The sequence below is a fragment of the Lissotriton helveticus genome, chromosome 4_1 (assembly GCF_964261635.1).
Source record: "Lissotriton helveticus chromosome 4_1, aLisHel1.1, whole genome shotgun sequence".
Lineage (NCBI taxonomy): Eukaryota > Metazoa > Chordata > Amphibia > Caudata > Salamandridae > Lissotriton > Lissotriton helveticus.
This window is the reverse complement of record NC_136063.1, coordinates 1,452,444,437-1,452,468,215: the sequence shown is the minus strand read 5'-3', so window position 1 is coordinate 1,452,468,215 and position 23,779 is coordinate 1,452,444,437. Positions and strand designations below refer to the sequence as shown.

Sequence of the window (23,779 nt, the reverse complement as noted above, 5' to 3'; positions counted from 1 at the left end):
TAAATATCATTATTCTACTGTGCCCCGATTACGTCACAAGGTCAATTGTTGCTGATGCCTTTTATTCATTAGTTTTAGATATCACATATCACAACTAAAGTGCCAATAGAACAGTTTACAAAGAATAAGAAATAAGGCTTCATGGAACATGATCAGAAACATTTTATACATTCAGAAAAGAGTCCACTGGGGGGGCTCATGCTGGGTGGTCTTAGATGAGTGAGGCACAAAATGGACTCTTTCCTTGCTGCAGTAGGCTAGTTTAGATATAACAGTAACGGTAAATACCACCCATAATATAAATAGGAACGAAGTGTACATTTTCAAGTCCTCCTAATTTAGAGAAACAACAGGAGCAGACTGAAGACTGCCACAAGAAAATTCAATATAAATAATGCTCAAATGTATGCCTCATATCTTTTAATTGGGGGAGGCTAGATTAAGATGGTACAGCCTCCATAGAAACTCTGTATACTACTTACTCATTTACAGGAGATTTATATCACAACATCACTAACCACTACCTTGTTGGCCTTTACCTTGTTACATACATTACACAACCAATACATCAGGGTTCACTTACTATGTACATGCCCACAACATAGACGCAACGTAATTATTCATACCTTTATCTTGTCCAATTCATCTACTTCTTAACTAACCCATAGGCTAACCCAAATATTGACAAATGACGAAGTAATGCTGGCGAGGTAAAGCAAGGCGCTACACAAGGGTATCAAGCAGAGAACCAGAACAATATCCGAAAGTTAATTGTTAATTCTGGGTTTAACTATAGATTGTATGGAGCTTCTAAATATGGCTGAGGGGAGGGGTACGTTACTCTTTATTAAGATAGGTCACAAGATGGTGTCAGATTTAGAAATTGGGAACATTCTTTGTATGAGTCTGATGAGAGTACAAGAAAACAGGAGATCCTACTTGAGATGCCAAGTTAGGTATGAGGTTGAGAGTCTACATCCAAAAAGAGTACAGGCATTTGAAATAAATAATTTGTGTTTGTGCTTCACATGACATTTTTATTTGAAGTGCCAGATACAGAGTTTAAATATTCAACAGCTCAAAAATGCTGGACACAAATTCGAAAGGGCTCCTATGTCTTTTTAATATGATCGTCTGAATCATTAATTCAAGTATTAAAAGTCAAAGCAAGGAACGGAAAAGTATGGATTTTGGACAGCAGCTGTTGGTGTCATTACAGTTTACTGCAACTTATTAGCCTTAGGTTTTCATCATGCCAGAAGATGATGTCTGGAAGCAGGTTAGCTGCAAATGCATGGTGCTCTTAAATTCGTTTAGTAGTTCCTCCAGCAACCTGCAAGGATAGAAAATGTTTCTTTACAATTTATGACCAAACTGTTCCAACAGTTTTCATTAGAGCAATGCATGACACTTTTATTTAGTACAGTAATAATTCATACTGCTAAGCACCCCTATGTAACTTTGTCAGCAAATAAGAGAAAGAAAATCTCATACGACCACTGAAGCCTAATTTCCTGCATGATCTAAACAATGCCTCACATGTATGAATAGCCGGGAAACCATACGCACTGCAATAGTACTTATTATTATATGAGTTTAATGTGTTCATTTCCCAAGATTTGTGCATATCATAAATTCCACAGATTTGCACAATAACATATTCCACAGTTATGTGCTTACAATCTATAATGCATTTCATAACCTGTATTCTCAAAACCCTCCGCATTCAGGTTTAGATGCCGCACAGCAAATCCTCCAGGTTATGTGATTAAACACTGACAAATGAGTTACTTACCTTCGGTAAAGATCTTTTGGGTAAAGGCTGTGTTAAGCTGCAGATTCCTCACCTTTTATATATTCCCCAAAAGCAAGACTGGATACGGAAACTTTTCAGGAGCACCTTGGCGGACCATCAGGTGCTGCCGTGAGGCTCTGCACTAACGCCGTTCTGCTCTGGAATTGACTGAACGTGGAGGATAGGTGAGGAGTTTATTTCTAGATAGAGTCAATACCTGAAAGAGCGTTACCGAAGGTAAGTAACTTGTTGAGATAGAAACGTCCTGTATATGGTAAGATATGCACTACCCTGTCCTGAGTACCTAACTGTACGGATGTCTGAATCCCGAATGCAGCTTGTGTTGTCATAGGCAAAAACAGATCATGCATGTGCGGCATAACATAGGCCTGTCTCATGGACTGCAGTCTTGGTGGACTGGGAGGGGCACCCAACATGCTTCCTTCATAGTGGGGGGGAGGGCTACTGCCTTCACCAGGAGATAAACACAACAAACACTATGGTGGTGGCATACAATGTAGTGATCAGTAGGAATAAAGGAAACTGGAACTGTGTTGTAGTTGTCCCCCCCCACTTTTTCCCCATTTAGAACTACTAGATGCTGGTTTTCGACTGAGAGTGCATTGAGGCCTGCTAACTAAAAATCAGTGCACGTGTTCTTTCCCCCAAAACAAGTTAAAGTCTAATTGTAACCCAACTGGCATGGATTTTAGCACGCCAGGAAGTCCCTAGTGCATGGGTACTAAAGAGGGTCCTTAAGGGCTGCAGCGTGTCTTATGCCACACTATGAGACACACAAAAATTGCAAACAGGTTGCCATTGCAGACTGCGTGTCATGGTGCATACCATGAGCGAAAACATTACATGGCACACTCACTGTGTGCCATGACAATGTCATTGCATATAATATATGTAAGTCACCCCTACAGCAGACCTTATAGCCCTGAGGCTGAGAGCAATATATTACACGGGTACTGGACCCCTTGCAGCAACTAAAGTTTGTTTGAGTCCAATCCGGACTCCGACACAAAGACCGAGCAGATGACGAGGGACGTCAGCACCTCAGAGGCCAGCACAAAGAGTGGCCCAGTGGCCCAGCTGTCCTCCCCCCCCCCCCTGCAGGTCTTACCAAGATCCGTGGGTGCCTTTACCGCCTGGGCACCAACCAACCAAAACCCTCTGCACCAGAGCTCCCTGGCTCGGGTCCATGACACTGCTCCCCTGCTCAAGGATCCCCATGAACTTAGCCCTCCTTTGGGGTGTCCCGGACCTGCCCCAAAGTTGACCCTTTGCAGCCTGTTTCTAGGCATCCCCCCTCTTTGTCTACAGTGTAGCACGCAAGGCTACCAACCTGTCCAGCACCCCTGCAATCGGACACTCAGGGTAGGTAAACTTGACTGGTGGTACTTTGGACCTTGGCCCCCCCAGCACCATAAGTCCTTGAGAGGATCACTGAGAATCAATTGCAAATAATCTGTATGCAGTATATGCCTTTCCCTCCATAGGAAAGCATTTCCGCGTAAAAACACATTTGAGTGAACATTTTTACTTACCTGCAAAAACTCAAACTGAAAAGTACTTACCCCATAACTAAGTTCTTGGTGTTAAAATCAATATAAAAATACTTATTTTTCGAAATTGGTCTCAAGTTTGTTTTTGAGTGTGTGAATCATTAATTAACTCTGTGTGTGTTCAACAAATGCATTAAATCTACCCTCTGATAAGACTAAACTGTTCGCTCACACTACCACAAAAGAGAAATTGTTAATGTAAGGCCTGTAATGGTCGTCTATACTTTCTACATAATACACCTGGTTTTGTTAAAATAAATAAAAAGCCAGCTTCCTGAACAGGTCCTTTTTAACCTGTGTCACTGCAGTGAGGCCTACAAACTCAATCACATATAAAGATCTGCTGCTGTGTGTTTAACGCCTCCTTGGCCTACTTCAGATTGGTCTGAAGTAGTGAACAGAGCAGAAGTGGTGTATATGCACTTGGTGTACGTGTGCAATACAGGGATAGTGCAGTACTGAGCATGGTGTAGACATGTACTGGGTGTACATGTGCCTATGAGTGATACAGTACCTGAAGGATATAGAGCTGTGCAGTGCATGCAGGACAAATGCATGTGCTGGGTGTATGTGGTGTGTACCTGTGACTCGAACAAAACATGAAGGATACAGTGCATGCATGTTAAATGCATATGCTGGATGTGTGTGTGTGCCTAGGAGTGGTACAATAGATAAAGGATACAGTGCTGGACAATGCATGCTTATTAAATGCATATACTCGATGTATGTGTGCCTGTGAGTGGAACAGTACATGGAGAATACAGTACTGTGAAGCACGTGTATGCTGTATACATGAACTTCGTTTATGTGTGCCTGTGGGTGATGCATTACATGGCGGACCCTGGGTTGGATGTTGGGAGATCCAGGCTTGCAGGGTGAAACATGGAGGAGGTAGAGAGATTCCCACCAAGACAATTTTGTGTATTGCTGCATTCCTGTAGACTGTGGGACACACACTGGGGAGCGGATGACCAAGTCTCACTTGTACACTTCAAAGGGAACTCTTTGATTCATTTAGAGGTCACAAGAAAGGGGTCTGGGCACATCTCAGGAAGGAGATGGGGCAGATAAGAGAATCAAAGAGGAGGACTGGGACCCTGCGCTAACCTTTTGATGCAACTATCACTGTGGCTGACATCCAGTTGTGTACTCAAGTCACCCCCATTACCTGTGTTGTGGGATTATCAGTTTTAGGAGATCTCCTGCTTTGGCAGACTACTTTTCAAGAAGAAGAGGAAGTGGGTATTCCAAAAGAAGTAAAACCCTAATATAAAACTTCAAAAACTCAGACTATAAATCACAGTTGGTGTCTGGAAATGGACGGTAAGAAAGGGAGGTTGAGACCCTCAAAAGTGTCCTCTATCAAGCAGACAGATGGACTGTGTTGCGAGGATGGAGCATGACATGTTGATGAATGAATTTTTTAACTAAATGTCTATTTGGTCTGTGTTTGACTAAAATTACGAAGTATAGTGAGGCCTTTTGGCCAAGTTTTATGTCACTATCCTTTACCCACACCATCCCTCACGATACCACTTCCCTCCTCCCCAGGGGCACGTGTAAATATTTTGTAAACTATTTATGAATACACTTTTTGTGTTACTCAAGATATACTTACATTGTGATTAAATAACAATGTATGTGAAATAATTGTGTCTTTATTGTTTGTTACTTTGTACATATTATGTTTTCACTCTCTCAGTACTATTACTACCCAAGTCCCAGTGACTTATTTATTTATTTATTTATTTATTTTCTGACATTTATAGAGCGCGAACAATTACCCTTGGGTGTCTCGGCGCTAGACTGCAGTAATGTCATTCCCTAGAGGTAAGGATGCGGCTGGTGTGCTACATTTATTGGTTAAATAACCACGTCTTCAGCTTTTTCCTAAACTGTAGGAGCGATGGACTGGCTTTAATGTGATATGGTAAGGTGTTCCAGATCTTGGGGGCCGCAACTAGGAAACGGCGGTCACCCCAAGTCACAGTTCTGGTACGTGGGACCACTAATTGGTTAAGTGCTGAAGATCGTAGCTTTCTAGCCGGACTGTAGGGTATTAGGTGATCTTTAAGGAAGCGAGGCCCCTGATCCTGCATTACTTTGTAAACTATGCACATCGCTTTAAACTTTATCCTGTTTTGAATGGACAGCCAATGGTAGGACCTTAGAGTATCTGAGATGGGTGCGAATTTTGGTTTTTTGGACAGCAAGCGTGCTGCCGCATTTTGTACCATCTGCAACTTCTTTGTGACTCTAGATTGTGCATTCAGAAAGAGTCCGTTGCAGTAGTCTAGTGAACTTAAAACCAATGACGTGACCAAGGTCTTGGCGGCTGTGTCAGGCAGAAAAGGCAAGATTTTCCTAATTATTCTAAGTTTAAAATGGGCCGTGGATGCTACCTTATTGGCATGAGCCATGAAGTTCAGCTGATTGTCAAAGGTGACTCCCAGATTCCTCACCTTGGGGGTCGGGCAAAGTGGGGTGCCAGATGTTGATGGCCACCAAAAATCGGGCCACGGTGGCAAGAGACTGCCAAAGATTACGACCTCCGTTTTCTCGGAGTTGAGCTTCAGGCAGTTTCCTGCCATCCACTCACCGATGGCTATCATGCCACTTTGGAACCTTTCTGCCACCTCCTGTCCGTCACCCTTAATGGCCAACACCAACTGTGTGTCGTCTGCGTACGAGGTTAGGCTCATCCCATGTGCCTTGATGACATTGGCAAGGTCCGACACATAGATGTTAAAAAGTGTCGGACTAAGGGATGAGCCTTGAGGAACCCCACACGGCAGCGACAATTTGGCAGATCGAAATGGTCCAAGGGTGACCGCCTGAGTTCTATTAGCCAGGAAGGAGGCAAGCAGGTCTCTCGCTGCAGAGTGGATCCCCATTTTTTCGACACGGTCGACCAAGGTCTTATGGTCAACCGTGTCGAATGCTGCCGAGAGGTCCAAGAGCACCAGCAAGGCTGTCCCTCCTTGGTCCCGGATGAGTCTAATATCATCCGCTGCCTTGATGAGGGCAGTTTCGGTTCCATGATATTTACGGAACCCAAACTGGGTATCATCAAGCAGATTATTTCTCTCAATATATTCTGACAGCTGCTGGTTCATGGCTTTCTCTGTCAGTTTGGCCAGAAATGGAAGATTTGCTATGGGCCGGTAATTTTTCAAATCATTCCTGTCAAGATTTGGTTTTTTAAGCAAAGGCTTAATCAATGTGTTTTTTAAAGAGTCCGGATAGGTCCCAGAACTCAGTATTATATTGCAAACGTGGGTGATAATGGGATTAACTGTGTCTGAAACCATGGCTAACACCGAAGTGGGGCATGGGTCCAGGGCAGAGCCTGATTTAATGGTCCTCAGTATGGATTTAGTTTGATCGGTCGTTAGAGGTTTAAAACTCGTCATGGTGTTACTCGGAACTATCTGTGAAGATGGAACAACAGTAGTATTGGGTTCCGAGGTGAACGCTTGATATATATTGTTCACCTTTGTGAAGAAGAACTCAGACAAGGCATCACATAGTAATTGTGATGGGGGAGGGTTTAGGTCTGGTGTGTTACCCGATGGGGTTTTAGCTAAGTTATACAGCTGTTTGGTAGAATTTTTAGCTTGCTCTATATGTAGAGTAAAGAAGTGCTTCTTTGCTGTCGTGATCATGGTTTTATAAGTGGCTAGCGCTTCTTTATATCTATTCTTACTTTCACTGTCGTAAGTTCGTCGCCAGTACCTTTCCCTGTTTCTCGTTAATTGTTTATGTAATTTTAGTTCTTCTGTGTACCATTGAGCAGTCGGCATACTTCTGTTCCTTGAGTGGGACTTAGTGGGTGCCAATTGAGACGTGGCATCACTCAGCCATTCATGAAATTGGGAAGTAGCCGTACAGGGATCATTAGATAGTTCAGGCTTAGTATTATTTAAAAGTATATTTAGGTTGTTGTTGTTTATGTCCTTCCACGCCTTGAAGGTGCCTGACTTGAGATGGGGAGTATTCTTCCTACACAGATCTTTAATAGTCAGCCTGCTGAAAATGGCCGAGTGGTCGGTCCATGTCATGGGAAGGATTTTGGTCACCTGAAGGTCTTCCACGTTCGTGAACATGCCATCTAGCGTATGTCCTGCCTGATGGGTTGGGGCCGTAACCAATTGTTTGAGTCCTATAATTTCTAAATCAGATGTGAGAGTGAAGGTGTCTCTATCATTATTTTGCTCAAGATAAAAATTAAAATCGCCCATTACCGTAGTGGACTCATCTGTGGCTAATGATTCCATTAAGATGGTTAAGTTTGTTAGGAAAGCTGCTCTGGCCCCAGGAGGTCGATAGAGGAGCACTCCGTTAAAACTAAAAGACGGTGTGAATTTTATATTAAAATGTAGAGCTTCGCAAGATATGGCGGGAATAGGGGATGTGCGGACCTTAAATTGGTCTTTCACTATGATAGCCAGGCCACCCCCTCTATTTTTCTCTCTATCCTGCCTATAAACCTTATAACCTGGTGGGACTGCCGTGACCAAGTCGGGAGCAGATGCCTCGTCCATCCATGTTTCCGTAATATACAGGGCATCTAATTTGTAGTCGATGATAAGATCGGCTATCTCTTGGCAGTGTTTACCCAAGGAGCGCGCATTGATAAGGGCCATGGTAATATACTTCTCCTTGGCCTGCTTAGGGACCTGAGTGTGGAGGATGTCGTTATTAAAAGGGACGACAATATCACAATGAGAGCATTTTAAGTTAGTGCCCATAGGAGTATGTGTCAGGTCAAGTTTGGTACAATGAGGGGTATGGTTTGGGCGAAGGCTCAGCAGAGTACTCCGTTTGTACAGGATGGGCCGAACAGGGGTTGTGGCCCTGGGCCCGGTCCCGGCGCGGACGGGCGCAGACGGGCTCGCCTTTGGCGCGCCTTTGGCGCGCCGCCGGCGCGCCCGCTGCGCCCGCCCGCTGCGCGGACGGGTGGGTCTGTTGTTTTTATCCATCCCAGAGCAGGGTGGGAGGAGGGTGGGAGGAGCGATCACCTGGGCAGGCAGCCTTGCCCTACCCAAGATGGCGGCCAAAGTGACTGTTTTCGATCTCGGCGCCTAAACACAGCAGCGCTGAGAGGGGGGATCCAAAAAGGTCTTGGGCGAAGCAGTCTCGCTCCAAGAAGGTATTTTAACAGTATAATAATATTAAAAGCGGCCAGTTAAAATTTCTACAGTTTTAAAAAACGGGCTATTTGTCAATCAATAACTCACGCTTAAACAATAATGTGCACAAGGAAGTGCAGAGCTCCCCCAGCTTCCGCCTCAGGGGTTGAAAAACGCAGTAACCAGAGGGTAGAGGGAGGAGTCCTTAAATGTCCTGGGAGGGCGGGAGGAGCGATCACCTGGGCAGGCAGCCTTGCCCTACCCAAGATGGCGGCCAAAGTGACTGTTTTCGATCTCGGCGCCTAAACACAGCAGCGCTGAGAGGGGGGATCCAAAAAGGTCTTGGGCGAAGCAGTCTCGCTCCAAGAAGGTATTTTAACAGTATAATAATATTAAAAGCGGCCAGTTAAAATTTCTACAGTTTTTAAAAACGGGCTATTTGTCAATCAATAACTCATGCTTAAACAATAATGTGCACAAGGAAGTGCAGAGCTCCCCCGGCTTCCGCCTCAGGGGTTGAAAAACGCATTGGGTGAACCCTTTTTTCATAATCTACTCTGAGCAGGCGCTGGCCTGTGAGGTTCTTTTTCCTTTCCGAATTAAATTCTTCCTAGCACACGATGGTTGAGAGGGAACTACTCTCATACTCAGAAGAATATATTGACCAACTGTTACAAAATCCGAACAGTAATTTTCTATCCACCAACATCCCTACAATTGACTTTACGTTGAAAGACAAGATCACCCGCCTCGAACGCCTGGAGAAAAAGCTGATCCGGACTCGGTGGCATGGCCATCTTTTGACCAGATACCTGAGAGAGAACATTATCCCCATAGGCCTTCAAATAAAGATAGAACCAGCGATCTTTGTAGAGGTGCCGAAATTTAAAGAAGGCTTCAGCCACGTCGCGAATAACTGTTCACGCCACTGGATGGTGTTAGGTGTGGAAACTGCTGCAAAACAAATTCAAATTATAAAAGCTGAAATTGATGCCCTTAAGGCAGAGATCAACGGCGATACCACCCTCACCAATGCCAAGGAGGCCTTAGCCAAACTGGACACCTCGCGAAGGATTTTGAACTCACCACACAGAACAAGAAAATTGAGAAACTTGCACGCGACTTACGATTGTATGATAAAAAGAAGACCTATCCTTACCTGCAAGAGGACTATTACCGGCAAGACAACCAGGGCCGATTCACCAACAGAGGCCGTGCCCCCTACCGTGGCAGACGTCCATATACAACATTCTCGGATTCGTCTTACAGCTCAGAGGGAGAATCTGACCAAGCAGGCCCAAGTAATGCTTATACCGACCAGGATTACGGTTATAACCCCAACCAATACCCTCCTTTTTTAGGACAGGGACAAGGCCAATGGAGGCCACCAAGAGACAGAGGCAACAACTGGCCCAGGGGCCCACAACAGGGGCAGCAGCAGAACACCAACTCGTGGGATGGGGGCAGGGGCCAACCTCAGAAGCAATTACATTTCCAGCAAGAACAGCATGGAGAAAGAACAACGCGACGCAAGACCCATCGGTGGTAGATCATACACCCATTATCGACCCTGTAGTGAATATTTCTGGTTATACTTTGAGTGAAGATGTACAAAAAGTGCTTTGCAAGGGACTATCTTATATTCCTACCAATCTCCCGGATAAATTCTCAGTGAAAACTGAACTGTTCAAATTTTTCAGGAAGATCCGCTTGAAATATTTCTTCCGTAATGCACCATCCTACCAACATCGATCTCAGACTGGCTTGAGGATCCCATCCACCTTTGTCCCTCCAGCAAATGCCATGTCACATAAGATTCTAACATAAGAATCCGTGGTTTGGAGTGACATTCACAAAGTCTTGGAAGAAAATACCTATACCAAGTTTAACATCAATAAAGGAGAGAGGAAGGCACTTTTGTCCCTTGCCAAGAATAAAGAGGTTGTTATAAAACCAGCCGATAAGGGTGGGGCAATAGTTTTACAGGACGTCTCCAAATATGAATCAGAAATCTTCAGACAGCTGAATGATGAAGTTAGCTACAAACATCTCACGGCTGACCCATCATTGTCTTTGGCTCTCGAAATCCTGGAAATCACCAGAGAAGGCTAGGACTTAGGCTTCCTCACTGAACAAGAATTTGACTATTTGAATCTGAAGAACCCCAGGCTACCAATGATTTACACATTACCCAAGATCCACAAGAGCATGGTGGACCCCCCGGGACGTCCCATCGTCTCGGGTTGTGGCTCCATGCTTGAACCGCTTGGCAGATATGTGGATTTCTTTCTGAAACCCATTGCGGAGTCAACCAAGACGTATTTGCGGGATACAATGCACACCATTAAAATTGTGTTCGACAGCAGTAAACAAATTCTGGCCACGTGTGACGTGGTTTCTCTCTACACCTCGATACCCCAGGAGGAGGCCTTAGCAGTAGTAACTAGATCTCTTAACAAACGCCCTGCACCGGTGGCCGTGCCCACTGAATTCATTGTTGCCCTCCTCAGGATAGCAATGACAAAGAACTTTTTCATCTTCAAGGATCAATTTTTCCTCCAAATCAAAGGGGTAGCCATGGGGGCTACATTTGCTCCCGATGTAGCAATTATATATATGTCTACCTTTGAGGATAACGTCATCTTGAACAATTTCAACCCATTCAGAGATCATCTTGGTCTCTGGATGAGGTATATAGATGATATACTACTGATATGGAATGGCGATCATACTGAACTTACATCCTTTTATTCATGGCTTAATCAGCAATCACCGCATTTGAAGTTTACTATGCACTCGGACAACAAGAAGGTTGATTTCTTGGACATTACCATATATGAGGAGTCTGGCAAACACTATACCGGAAGCCGGCGGAGAGGAACTCACTCCTACAATACAACAGTCACCATCCGAGAGCCCTGCGTGCCCTTTGGGCATTTCCTACGTATTCGTAGGAACTGCTCAAACAAAGAAGATTATATGGATGAATCCCTCGATCTATCTAACCGCCTGCTACAACGGGGCTATCCAAAAAGAATCGTCAAACGAGCTAGAAAACGTGCGTGGTTCAATCCTCGCGAACATTTATTGACTCCCAGAGAAAAAATAGACCAGCTTGAACAGAAACGTTTTCAACAAAAAGTAACAAAATAAAGTGTGTTATCAATAAACACTGGAAACTGGTTGCTGAGGAAGTAGGACAAGAGAGTACACCCCTACATGCCTTCAGAAGAGCAAAAAGCGTGAGAGACCATGCGGTGAGATAGTTTCTACAACCTAGGGAGGAACAAACATTACCAACCATGTGGAATCTTCCACCCATCGTGGGCCATCACAGATGTGGGCAATGCAAGGCCTGTGACAATACGGTACAAACCAAAGAGTTTCATTATAATCAACACAGAGTGCCACTGAAATCATTCACCAATTGCAACACAAGTAACATCCTTTACGCCATAGTATGTCCCTGCAACCAGATATATGTTGGCCAAACGCAACAAAAGGCAAAAGCTAGAATCCTGCAACATGCCAGTCGTATACGATGTGAAGTGCAAGGCGCGCCGTTGGTTGAACATTTCATATCTGCACAACACCCTGCGGATAGTTTCAAATGGGTAATTCTCGAAAAAGTCACATTGGGGCCCCAAGGTGGTAACGTTACGTTTCAAACATTCTGAACATACGAGAACTCAAATGGATGTTTCACTTCGACTCCATATATAATAGCCTAAACGAGAAGGATAGCTCTTTTTCACAACTAGCTACGCTGAACTAATGGGGTTCTTACTCCCTATATATTTGTAAACTGACTTTGGCTGCTATCTCTGTCTCATTGAACTCCTATCTATGAACTGCTTCCTCTTTTCAAAGTGGGGTTCTATACTCATATGACCAGTATATTACTAAATACGAAATAATTCATGTTGCTATATATGCCTTTCTTTCTTACTAATTGGTGTTTTACATTTTGTATTGAAATGTGTCTTTATTTCACTCGATATGCTGAATGTGTTATTTGCTATCTTATATATACGTGTTTTACATTGGATACAATATTCCATATGGGTTGTCTCAGATGCCTGTCGACTGTCAGATTATACAGTTTTTGCCCTTAACTCCAGTGTCGTGAACTGAAACCGGCATACCATGCTAGCCCGTTTTAATCTAATTTACTCCTCGTAATTTCACTTCCCACTCTTAGAGCCCTGTCTCTGTTTCCATGAATCACCGTGACGTTCTAGGTCGCGTGTGCCTGTTTCCATGGCTATAGAACAACAAAGAAGAAGCCGGTCTCCATTGCTGACCGCGCTTCGTACTCAGATGGATTAACTCCACTTACATCGGGTAAGCCCCCCGTTCTTTAGGTGAAACCTTTTTCTTATCTGCCCGCAAGTGTTACTTTTAGTAAGACTCTGGTCTTTTTAAAGATGTGTTACTTTATCACGACGATCCACGCTGCAGCGGTTTTTACCGCGAGGCGCCTGACCCACGGGCGGACTCAGAACGATCGCATTACCAATACTACACTTTGATGGCCGACTTGCTTCCACCTATTTAGTAAGTGCCCCTTCTCTTGGCAATTGCTCGTTTTTAAGTGCCACTGTGACCAATGTTTTCAGACAGTCAATTATATTACTTCTGGTTTTGTAGGATCTCGAGTTTCCTCTCTTCGAGAGACGACTCTCCACTCTTCCACTCCCACCTAAGACAAGCAACCGCTGGGTATGTCTTGTCTATTTTCTTTTGTGTGCTGAATATTCAATGAAATCATCCTGATTCATGCAATGTATTGAATTATGCATTCGTTATCTACTCATTAGGTTTCCTGCCCCGTCCCCCGTCCTGATGAAGACCCCACTGCAAGGGAATAATTAGTACCTGCGTTTTTTAAGGGGTCGAAACGTCAACAGCTCTGTGTTTCTCCTCAGCTCCACCCCATAAACTTGACATTTATCGAATTATGTGGAGCATGACATGTGGAAGAATGAATTTTTGAACTAAATGTCTATTTGGTCTGTGTTTGACTAAAATTACGAAGTATAGTGAGGCCTTTTGGCCAAGTTTTATGTCACTATCCTTTACCCACACCATCCCTCACGATACCACTTCCCTCCTCCCCAGGGGCACGTGTAAATATTTTGTAAACTATTTATAAATACACTTTTTGTTTTACTCAAGATATACTTACATTGTGATTAAATAACAATGTATGTGAAATAATTGTGTCTTTATTGTTTGTTACTTTGTACATATTATGTTTTCACTTGCTGGGACCCCCTCTCTCAGTGCGAGGGCAAGAGAAGCAGGTTTTCTGCCTGTGAGCAGAACTGGGAGCCAAGGCCTGCTAGTCTGCCTGCTGGCTGAGGGGTTATCACCCAGGGAAACCAGGACCACATGCCCTGGGGCACCAGAGCCTGCCTGCTTGCCAAGACCAGTGTACCCTGCGAGGAATAGAATAGTACTGGAGACTGTCAAGTGGACTCTTTGTGCGAGGTATGAGGAACTTGCTGTTGCACAGATTGAGTCACAAACTGTATGCAGTCAGTGACCCTCTATGTATTTTTTTTTAAATTTATTTTGAAGCTTGTAAAGCGCTCAGCTACCCCCAACGGGAGTGTCCCGGTGCTGTAGACATGCGACAACCAGAGAAGATCAGAGAGGGCTAAATCAGAGAGAAGAGCCTCCGAAACAGAGACTCTGATGTTAGAAATCTCAGTTCCAGCGGAAATTGGTTCCAGAGTTTGGAGGTGGCCACCGCGAAGGCCCTGCCACCCGTGCGTGCAAGACGGAATTGTGGGGCAAACATTAGGCGAAGATGATTAGATCTAAGGTCCCGAGTTGCTTGTGTCATCTTGAGTCTGTGCCTCAGATAAGCAGGGCCTCGACCATTAAGAGCTCTGAAGGCAAGGACCAGGGCCTTGAACTGTAAGCGGTATCTCACTGGTAGCCAGTGCAGTTTGGCCAAATAGGGTGAAATAGAGTGGCGATAGGGAATATTACAAATCAGCCTGGCCGCTGAGTTCTGCACTGTCTGAAGACGGTTAATGAGATACGCCGGAGCTCCAACATACAGACTGTTTGCGTAGTCCAAATGGGACGTTATGAGAGCATGGACTACCGTCCTGCGAGAGTCAAGGGGGAGGAAAGGGATGATTTTTTTAATCATTCGCAGCTTCCCAAAGCAAGATGACGAAACTTTATTGATTTGAGTTTTACACGATAAAGCTGTATCAAATATAAAACCCAAATTGCGGGCAGCTTGAACGGGTACCGGGGGAGGGTTAAGCTCAGACAGCCACCAAATATCAGCGGGAATTGGAGATTTCTGGTTAAAAAATAAGACCTCCGTCTTGTCAGTATTCAATTTTAAATTGTTAGAGGCCCGGAGAGGGCCGCTGTGAATTTAGCCAGTCTTTGTGGTGCACCTATCGGGCTGGAGCCTGTGCGTGGTAGAGAGCAGAAACCCCATTTGGTAGGATGGACCGCTGAAGAAAGATTGCTGTGCGGAAAAGGGATGCAAGCCCATGTGGTAGCAAAGCGGAGACCCAGAATGCCAGGAGGGGAAGCTGAAGAAAGACTGCAGTGAGGAAAATGGCCATAGCCCTGTGTGGCAGTGAAGCGGTGACCCTGTATGCCAGGAGGGGCAGCTTTGGAGAGAATCACCATGCTGATCAGGCTGGAGTCCGTGGACTGTAAGTTGTGGTGACCCCGTATGTTAGAGGGGGTCCCTAGGAGCACCAAGGACTGTGACTTGTTCTGCCCCACTGGAAAAGTAAGGATATCGTGGGTACACAGGTGTACTGTCACCCAGGCAAGATACCCCACCCCCAACAGTATCCGAATAAACACTTACCATGCAGAAAGCATCCAGTCTCGTTAGGACCACGAGTGAGAGAGACTGCGCCTGCTGAGAGCATCCATCTGGGCTGCATGCTGCGAACTTACCTGACCTTGGCTGCAGGACGGCCATCCTGATCGGAGGACATATGATCAAGCCCAGGGGTTCTGGATACTATACACTCCATGCTCAGTCGGGAATCATTACGATGGCTTGGGACCACCAGTCCTGATCTTCTTGAGAACTCGGTGTAGGAAAGAAGGATCTGCTTTCTTGGTTACCCCCACTTTTTGATTGTGACAGTATGTTTTAACACTAGTCTGACTGGGACCCTGCTAATCAGGACCCCAGTCACTGTGCTTTCTTCCTAAATTGATTATTTTAAGTACTTTTGCACATCCACAATTGGGTACTGGTGTCCCTAGTATATGGTACTAAGGCACCCAGGGCACCGGTACACCAGGGGTCTCCCTTGGGCTGCAGCATGTATTGTGAAACCCATGGGAGACCACTCAAAATGTGCTTACAACCCTGCCATTGCAGCTTCTGTAAGTTGGTGCTAGCACCACCTAAAACAGATCTAAGTTTTTTGAGGTCACTAAATTTAATACCTATAAGTCACCCCTAGGGCGGGCTTTTCAGCCCTGAAGGCAGGCTACTGGGTTATAAGTGTGAGGGTGCCCCTGCATGAGCAGAACACTCCTACAAACCCTGGAGTTGATTCTCCAGGCTTTGTAAGTGCGGCCAGCCATTGTGATACATATAGTGGCCATCCGTCATTACACAATGGCTAAATATGTAGTGGCTGTGCTGAACCTGGGCATGTTTGGTATCAAAGATGTTGAAATCATATCCCAACACCGTTACCGATGTTGGAGATATGACTCCAGGCACTGGGGCTCTTCCGGGAAGCCCCCATTACTACTGGTAACAGCATTTCAGGGTCTGCCAATAAGCTAGTACTGCTGCCGACCCCAGACATGATTCTGCCCTCCTGCTGCTGAGCTGAGCTTTAGCAGGGGAAGGTAGAACAATAGATGTCCTGTCACAGACAAAACTTAATGTATTAGGCTGGGGTGGGGGTGATTGCCTGTGCCACCAGACTGCTTTGAAGGGCACATTTGGTGCCCTCCGTGCAAACTCCGGTTTGAGCCAGTTCAGGGAGTCCTTGGATCCCGCTCTGGCACCAAACTGGACCAAGGACATGGGAGTATCCTCCACTCTGTCCAGAGTCTCCTCTGGGAGGGACCCATGAGTCTTCCTAACACAATTCCAGGGGTATTTAATGGCTTACCTGTGGGTGGGTCCTCAGATGTGTCATGGGACAAGATTAAAGCCTGAAACCACGTCACTTTGCAACTGTTCTGCAAGTCTTCTTCGTCGTCTATGTCTGTGCTTCTCCAGGATCTTCAGCAGACCTGTGGGCATCAAGGACACATGAAGTAATCTCCCTTGGAGTGAAGAAGTCACTCCTCTGCATTTGCAGGGCACCACAACGAAGCTCACCGGTCTGCTGCTCCTGACGTCCCACCGACCTTGAAAGGCTCAGCGACACAGGTGGTGGTTGTGCAACTTCCTTGAGGTCTCACTTATCCTCTGCAATTTTGAGGCCAGTGTCTCTCATCGGAACCGCATGGATTGAACCCCTGTGCGCCTTATCGACTTGCCATTGCCCAGGCTTGTTGGCTCTACACTTCAGAGATCTTCGGGCTACAAGAACCTCCAACCTCCAGCATCTTTTCCTACTATGTGCAGTGTCCTCATCGTATCCTCTGCACCGTGGACCATCCTTCTTGGTGAGCTGCTCCTCTTGCGACTCCTGCTTGCTCGGGGTCTGCTCTGACTCTCTTGTTTGCTCAGGGACTGTTCGGACTCTCATGCTGGCTGAGAGTTCCTTGGACCTTCCTGGTTCCAACGTTGCTCCTTCTCTGCTTTCCACTCCTGTTGCAACTGCCAAGGCTTGTAGGTGCTCCTACTGTACACCGACCCCCTGGTTCTCGACTTCCAAAGTGGGGCAGCTTGTGCGTGGCTCCTGGTCCTCATCAGCATCACCTGGTACCCACAGCTGTAGCGACAAGGTCACAGTCAACTCTCCTGAACCATCCGACATCAGTAGGCATTGCTCTTCTGTGTCTCCTGGTCACCTCCGAGTGGCATAGACTCTGCCCCCTCTGCTAGCGGCTTCTTCACTTCATGTATTCACCTTTGAAATCCACTGGACTCTTGCACAGTCTTCTCCAGCGGCATATTTCCTGAAGTAATGCATTGTGGTTTACAGCAGTTTCGGACATCACTTCGCACCCATGCACCCAGCTTCCCTGGTGTAGGTATCCTGGTTCCTGGGGTATCCACGGGTTTGATGACTCTCCAACCAGCTGTCTTTCACAGGGTTTCTTCAGGGTCCTCTTGGAAGGGTCCTTCTTCTCCAAAAATGCAACTGTGAATTCCCTGTTGACTTTTATTGGGCACGCAGCTGTCTTTCCACTCTGCACACAGCCTCCGTGGGATTCCTGGGTACTTACCTTGGGTGGTTACATGTGTCCCTAGCTCCCCCGAGTCTCCTGGCCCAAGTCCAAACCTTGGTCGCAGTTCACATTCCACTTTTTTAGTATAGTTTTGGTCTCTACCTGGAGCCCACTGTATTTTGTGCTACTTATATCGCAGTTAAAGTATTGTTGTGTATTTGTGTTGATATCTCCGGGTAGGAGACATACTAATGTGTTAGAGAGTGTTGTGTAATTATTAGACCTGGCACCACTGGCGTGAGTCTCCCTTCCATTTTTTGCTGTTGCCTCATGTGTTTTTTCTGGTAATAGATGCTTTGGGGACTGTGCCACAGCTGTCCAGTGCCACAGTGCAAGTGCTCCCTACTGTAAATTGATGTATTGATTAGTGGTTCCCTGTTTGGATATTTGGTTTACTGTCAGACCCTAGTACAGTGCACTGAGTGTGCCCAGGGCGTGTAAATCCAAATGCTGCTAGTGGGTTTGCAGCACTGGTTTTGCTACCCCTGAAAGCGGCCTTGTAAAATGTGTCTAAGGTCTGTCCTTGCAGAGCCTGCATGCAGTCTGGTACTGTCGTGCTGACTGGGCAAGTGCACCCACTTGCAGACCCTAAACCTTCCCTTGACTTCATATTAGTCACCCCTATGGTAGGCCATAGGGCAGGGTGCATTATAAGTATAAGGTAGGACAAGCCCTGATGTGCGTTGCATGTCCTAATAGTGAATTACAGCCATTTTCCTTTTTCACTATTGCAAGGCTACCTGTTCTCCATAGGCCAGAATGGGCTGTTAGAATTGTTACATTCTATAATCCTAACAGACTCAGAGAACATGGTATACATTCGAGTTTAGTATGCCTGGACTCAGAATAATAAAATACATCTTTTAGTAAAGTTTATTTTAATATTCTGTGTTTGCAAATACCACTTTTAGAAAGTAGGTATTTGCTTGCCTAACCACTTGAGCTCGCCTCTGCTAGGTTGTGTATTCCTTGTCTGGATGTGTGTGTGACAGGACTGGGGAATTCCAGGAGACAGGCTGGGGCAGCCCGGTGGTGAATAGGGAGATCTGCAACTAGATGGGAGGGAGGAGTTGCACCTGGGACCTGAATAGGGCTGGGCCTTCCCTCTACAATGCTGGCTCTACCCCCTGTGGTGTGTCTGATGTCTCTGCCCTGCACACTGAAAGAAGAGAAGGAAGACTGTCAACAAAGTGCTCCTGGACTGTACTTGCCTTCCACAATGCTGCCTCCACCACCTGTGGGGCATCTGATGTGCCTGCCCTGTGCTGTGAAAGGGAAGGAGAAATCTGGTAAACTGAGTGCTTCAGAACTGTCTTGAACTGGGCACAGGCCCCTCTCCCCTCAGAGAACAAAGGATTTTGGGGTATAAGTATTGGGACCCTGATCCCATGAAATTAGATCACTCCTGGAACTAACAAGACGAAACCTCTGCTGAGGAGAAGGAACCTGAAGAAACGGAGGAGAGACTATTCCCAAGCTGAAGTGCTGCTTGGGGGATTGGCCTGCAGTGGTTGCCTTGCTGCCAAAGGGAGGAGAAAGACTTTGTGACCTTTCCTTTTCAACTGGTGCAAAGATCTCCAAGGGCTTCGCCTCGCTACACCGAATCGAACTGGTCCGACTGACACGGTCATTGCTGCTGACTTTGAGTCCTGTGACCGCACCGGAGTTGGGCACCGCCAGCCTCGCACCGCTGTCCGGACTGACCGACGCCAGCTCCCGAATTCCGGCTCGAAAACCGCACCGTAAAGCTGGAAGCACCGCAACGAGCAACGTTCACCCCGAACAACGCAAGCTCTGAGCTCACCGACGCCGTCAACGAGCCGTAGCCTGCACCGTGACGGAAGGGACACCATGACCTGCAACGCTTTCTTTTTCTACACGGCGACGAACACCGGAACCGGCTCGCACATCCGTGCCAGCTGCCTCAAGGAAAAGGTACTGTGTTTGAGTCTGTCGACATTTGAGTGGGCCCGGACCGCTGTGGCCAGCTGGATTTGTTGGACTCTGTGTTCTTTCAGCACGCCGTAGCCGGACAAGGCTACCGACTCGCGCAGAACTTTGACTTACACCTTTTTAACCAGAACTCTTGAAAGTTAATAGTACTGTGGATTTTTTTGTCGTTTATTGGTCCTGTGATAATTCTATATAAAGTATACTTACTTTTGATATAAAACCTTGGGTGGTGTCCATTTGTAGTGTTGTCACTGGGTTACTGTATGTGGTCACAAATGCTTAACTTACATCATCTCTGAACTAGCCTTGACTGCTCGCGCCACACCACCTAGAGGGTGAGCAGGGGTTATTTTAAGAGGGTAATTCCCTTGCCCTGACTAGAGGAGAGGGTCCCTGCTTGTCACAAGAACTTACCTGTGCCAACCAGAGACCCCCAATTCTAACAGTAATAGACATGTTTATATATTCACTGTGTGGTTATTTTTCCTTCAACCTACACTACATGATTAAACTGGTTAACACTCCTTTGAGGGAAGCCTGAAGGCTGCTCTCCATAGCTACCACTTTGAGAGCTTTCTATGGTTATCAATGACCACTAAAATCCCCATAAGGTCTGACCTTACTCTCTAAAGTGGTAGCTTGGTCCAGCAGTAAGGCAGTACAAGAGGACAGTGTAAAGCATTTGTTGTACACACCAATTGTTTTTATATAACAGTTTAGTAAAAACGTTTTAGTTATTGCATGATTTTTAAAGATTAAAAGGTATTTTAAAAGTTCACACTTAGAAACTTTTCAGTGAAACTCTAGCAATGTTATGCAATGGGAGAAAATTCAGGTTATAGGTAAAGTACGTTCTCCTTACTTTTGTAATCCAGTACTTGGCTCCTAGGTCCTGCACTGGAGTCTCTACTTAAGACAGGTAAGTAATTACGTTTCAGTAGTAGGTATGATTTTTAAGGAATATTTCAAGTTTTCGAAAGTAGACACTTGAAGAAATTTCATAGAAAAGCAGACAATGGATTCCTATGGAGAAAATTCAGGTTACTAGTAAACCCGGTTATGATTACTTTTGCAGTTCAGTACTTGGCTAAAAGGTACAGTACTGGCTACTCTCCTCATCACAGGTGAGTACTTCGGAATTCGTTATTCGGCTGATTTTAGATGAATATTTTAAAGTTTCAAAACTTCACTTAAAAGATTTTTCGAGTCAAACCAGTCAATGTTATCCTATGCCAGGAAAGTGAGTCATCGGTTTTCAGGTGAGTACTCGACTGGTGAAGTTAAGGTTCTGGGCATAGACTCAGGGGTCCCCCAGGGTTAGGTAGATACAATTGGTACACCCTCAGCGGCACAGGGGCGGCCGGGTGCGGAGGTAGTTAGGCCCAATTTTATCCAATGAGAGGCAGGGGGCCTTCGGTTGGTGGCTGCTGGCTAGCAGGCCACGCGGCTGTGGGAGCTGGGCTACTGGTCACTTGCTCAGGGCAAATGGGGAAGTAGGATAGGGTACAGGTTGCACTGCCAGGGGCACTCGGGAGGCTGGGTGCAGGGTAATTTTGAGCCGGCAGGCGCTCAATGTTATTCAATGACGATCTTGAAAAGGGAACAAAGGCTGCAGGCTTGGGGACGGAGGATCTTCTGGAGCGACCAACACTTCGAGATGTAAGTTATGATTTTGGAGGATAGGTAGGCACACCAGGAGTTGGGAACAGGGGGCTGTGGGGCGCCGGGTGCAGGGGTGTCTTTTGAGGTCGGGAAATCTCACCCCCTGCTGGTCGCGGTGGGAGGGGTCCTTTGCCCTGAGGCTGCAGGCATTGTCGGGGTCGTAGAGGAGGGTCCTTGGCAACTGGATAACAAGTCAGAATCACCGGGGGAACGTCCTCAGGGTCTTGATTCACTCCAGCACAGGCCAGGCTTGGCGGGTGCAGAGTGTGCAGGGTTCGCGGTTCCGGACTGATGCCAGGGCTTGTTACTTGCTTTGAGCAGTACCATTGCTCGTGGGAGACCCAGGTAGTCAGAGTCACAAGGCAGTCAGGTCCTCATGGGTTTTTGAGGTTGCTGACCACTGGAGATGCCGGAGTTTAACATGAGCAGGTTCGAGGGTCGACAGGGCGGTAGGGCTGGGGCCAAATCAGTTGGTGTCTTCCTCTTTTTAGCAGCTGCAAGGCAGGTCTTCGTGTTCCTTGATATTCTTTCTTGTTTCGTAATCTGGATCTGTGGAAAAAGGTTCAGGGTGCCCCTGAATACTGAATTTAGGGGTGTTACAGGTAGGGCAAGGGCAGGGACCAATGGGTACACCCCCTAGCCTGCTCCTACACTGTGGGAGGGGGGCAGGAGCCTAGCTGTGATTGGGCAGGGCTCCCCATCTTCAAGATGGCCGGGCCCGGGGTCATGCTTCACCTCGCCTCTCCCACCTGAGGGGTGGGGTTGGCACAGGCTGGCACCCCCCCCCTTTCTGACGTAGGATTTCCCGCCAGTCTTCCCGCCAGAGTGGGGGTCGGAACTGGTGGGGGCCAGTTGCTCAGTACAGCAAGTGACTTTGCAGCTTCCCCTGCCCATCCTGGGAGAGGAGGCTTTGCACCTCGTCCCAGGATGTGCATTGTTGCAGGCCCAGGAGAGCGGGAGCTCTCCACCCAGGGGTCCAGCAACATGTCTTCTGTGTGACAGCCTAGGCAGCCTCTCAGACAAGACGTGGATTGTAGGTTTAGGTTTCAGGGGGCATCTCTAAGATGCCCTCTGCAGTGCATTTTACATTAAATCCCACACTGGTATCAGTGTGAGTTTAATGTGCTGAGAAGTTTGATATCAAACTTGTCAGTCTTCAGTGTAGCCATTAAGGTGTTGTGGAGTTTGTAATGACAACCTCCCAGCACCATATACTCTTAATGGCATCACTGCACTTACAGTGTCAAGGAATGGTCCTGGGTACTGTAGGGGCACAGGGCTCATGCAGCTTTGCCCACACCACTGGCATAGGGCACCCAGCTAGAGGGGTGGCTGATGTATGCCAAGGCAGTGGGTTTGTGGGCATGGCACACAGGGATGTGTAACATGTCGACTCTTTGTTTAGTTCTGCACCAGGACACTCAGCCTGCAAAGGCAGTGTGTGTGTGTCAGGGTACAGTGCCCTTAAGGGTGGCACAATAAGTGCTGCAGCCCTTAGGGGTCTTCTCTGGTCACAATGCCCTGGGTGCCTAGGGTACCATTTACTAGGGGCTGACATGTGGCCAGAGATGCCAATTGGGTTTAGGCTTTAGTACAGTTTTTAGGGAAGGAACACAGGCCTTGGGTACCTGATTGGCAGGGACCCAGGGCACACCAAGGAAAAGTGTGTCAGGTATCAGGCAAAAAGTGTGGGGGGGGGGGTACTCCAACAGAAACTCACTTTCTCACACTAAGCCAGCCTCCTACACTCAAGATAGGAGCTACATAGGCGGGAAGGCATACAGTAGTTCGGAGTTCCATCTGAAGCAGAATTTGTTACTTAACAAGAGACGCTTTGGAAACTTCAACAGGTAGAACCACTTACAGTACATGCTCTCTGCAGTGGATAACAGATCGAGCCAAGGTTCACCCCAGTCCCCGAAGAGGCCTTGCGCCTCCTCCGAGTGCAACTGCCACTAATGATCCACTAGGCGCCAACGGTTTGTCCACCCTGGTGTTCAAACAACCTGCCAGGTGTTTTGCCATTAGGAAAATTCAATGGTGTTCCAGCAACTTCCAGAGGCGCAGCACCTCCTGCTACAGGATCCGAGAACCCCAATCCACCCAGTTTGCTACAATACCACATGGCTGAATTTGGTAGGACCTGAACCAGCCTCCCCCTGATAGACAGAGGGAAAGCTTTCAGCACCGAGTGGATGGCCCTAAGCAGCAGAAGGTTGATGTGGAGCCGGAGCTATGTTGGAGACCAGTGGCCTCAGATCTCTACCTTTCCCAGGTAGCTGTGTCAACCCAGATGTGATGCA

General features: G+C 46.7%; 1 protein-coding gene across 3 annotated transcripts in view; it reads right to left on the bottom strand.

Moving 5' to 3' along the window:
* Window positions 1-405: 405 nt before the first annotated feature.
* Window positions 406-23,779, bottom strand: part of EXOC2 (exocyst complex component 2) — a 948,514-nt gene continuing 925,140 nt past the window's right edge. For all 3 annotated transcript variants that reach the window (XM_078688027.1, XM_078688028.1, XM_078688025.1), the window contains one exon: window positions 406-1,333. In XM_078688027.1, coding sequence (XP_078544153.1) covers window positions 1,240-1,333 — 94 coding nt within the window. In that variant the 3' untranslated portion in view covers window positions 406-1,239. The remainder of the gene's footprint in view (window positions 1,334-23,779) is intronic.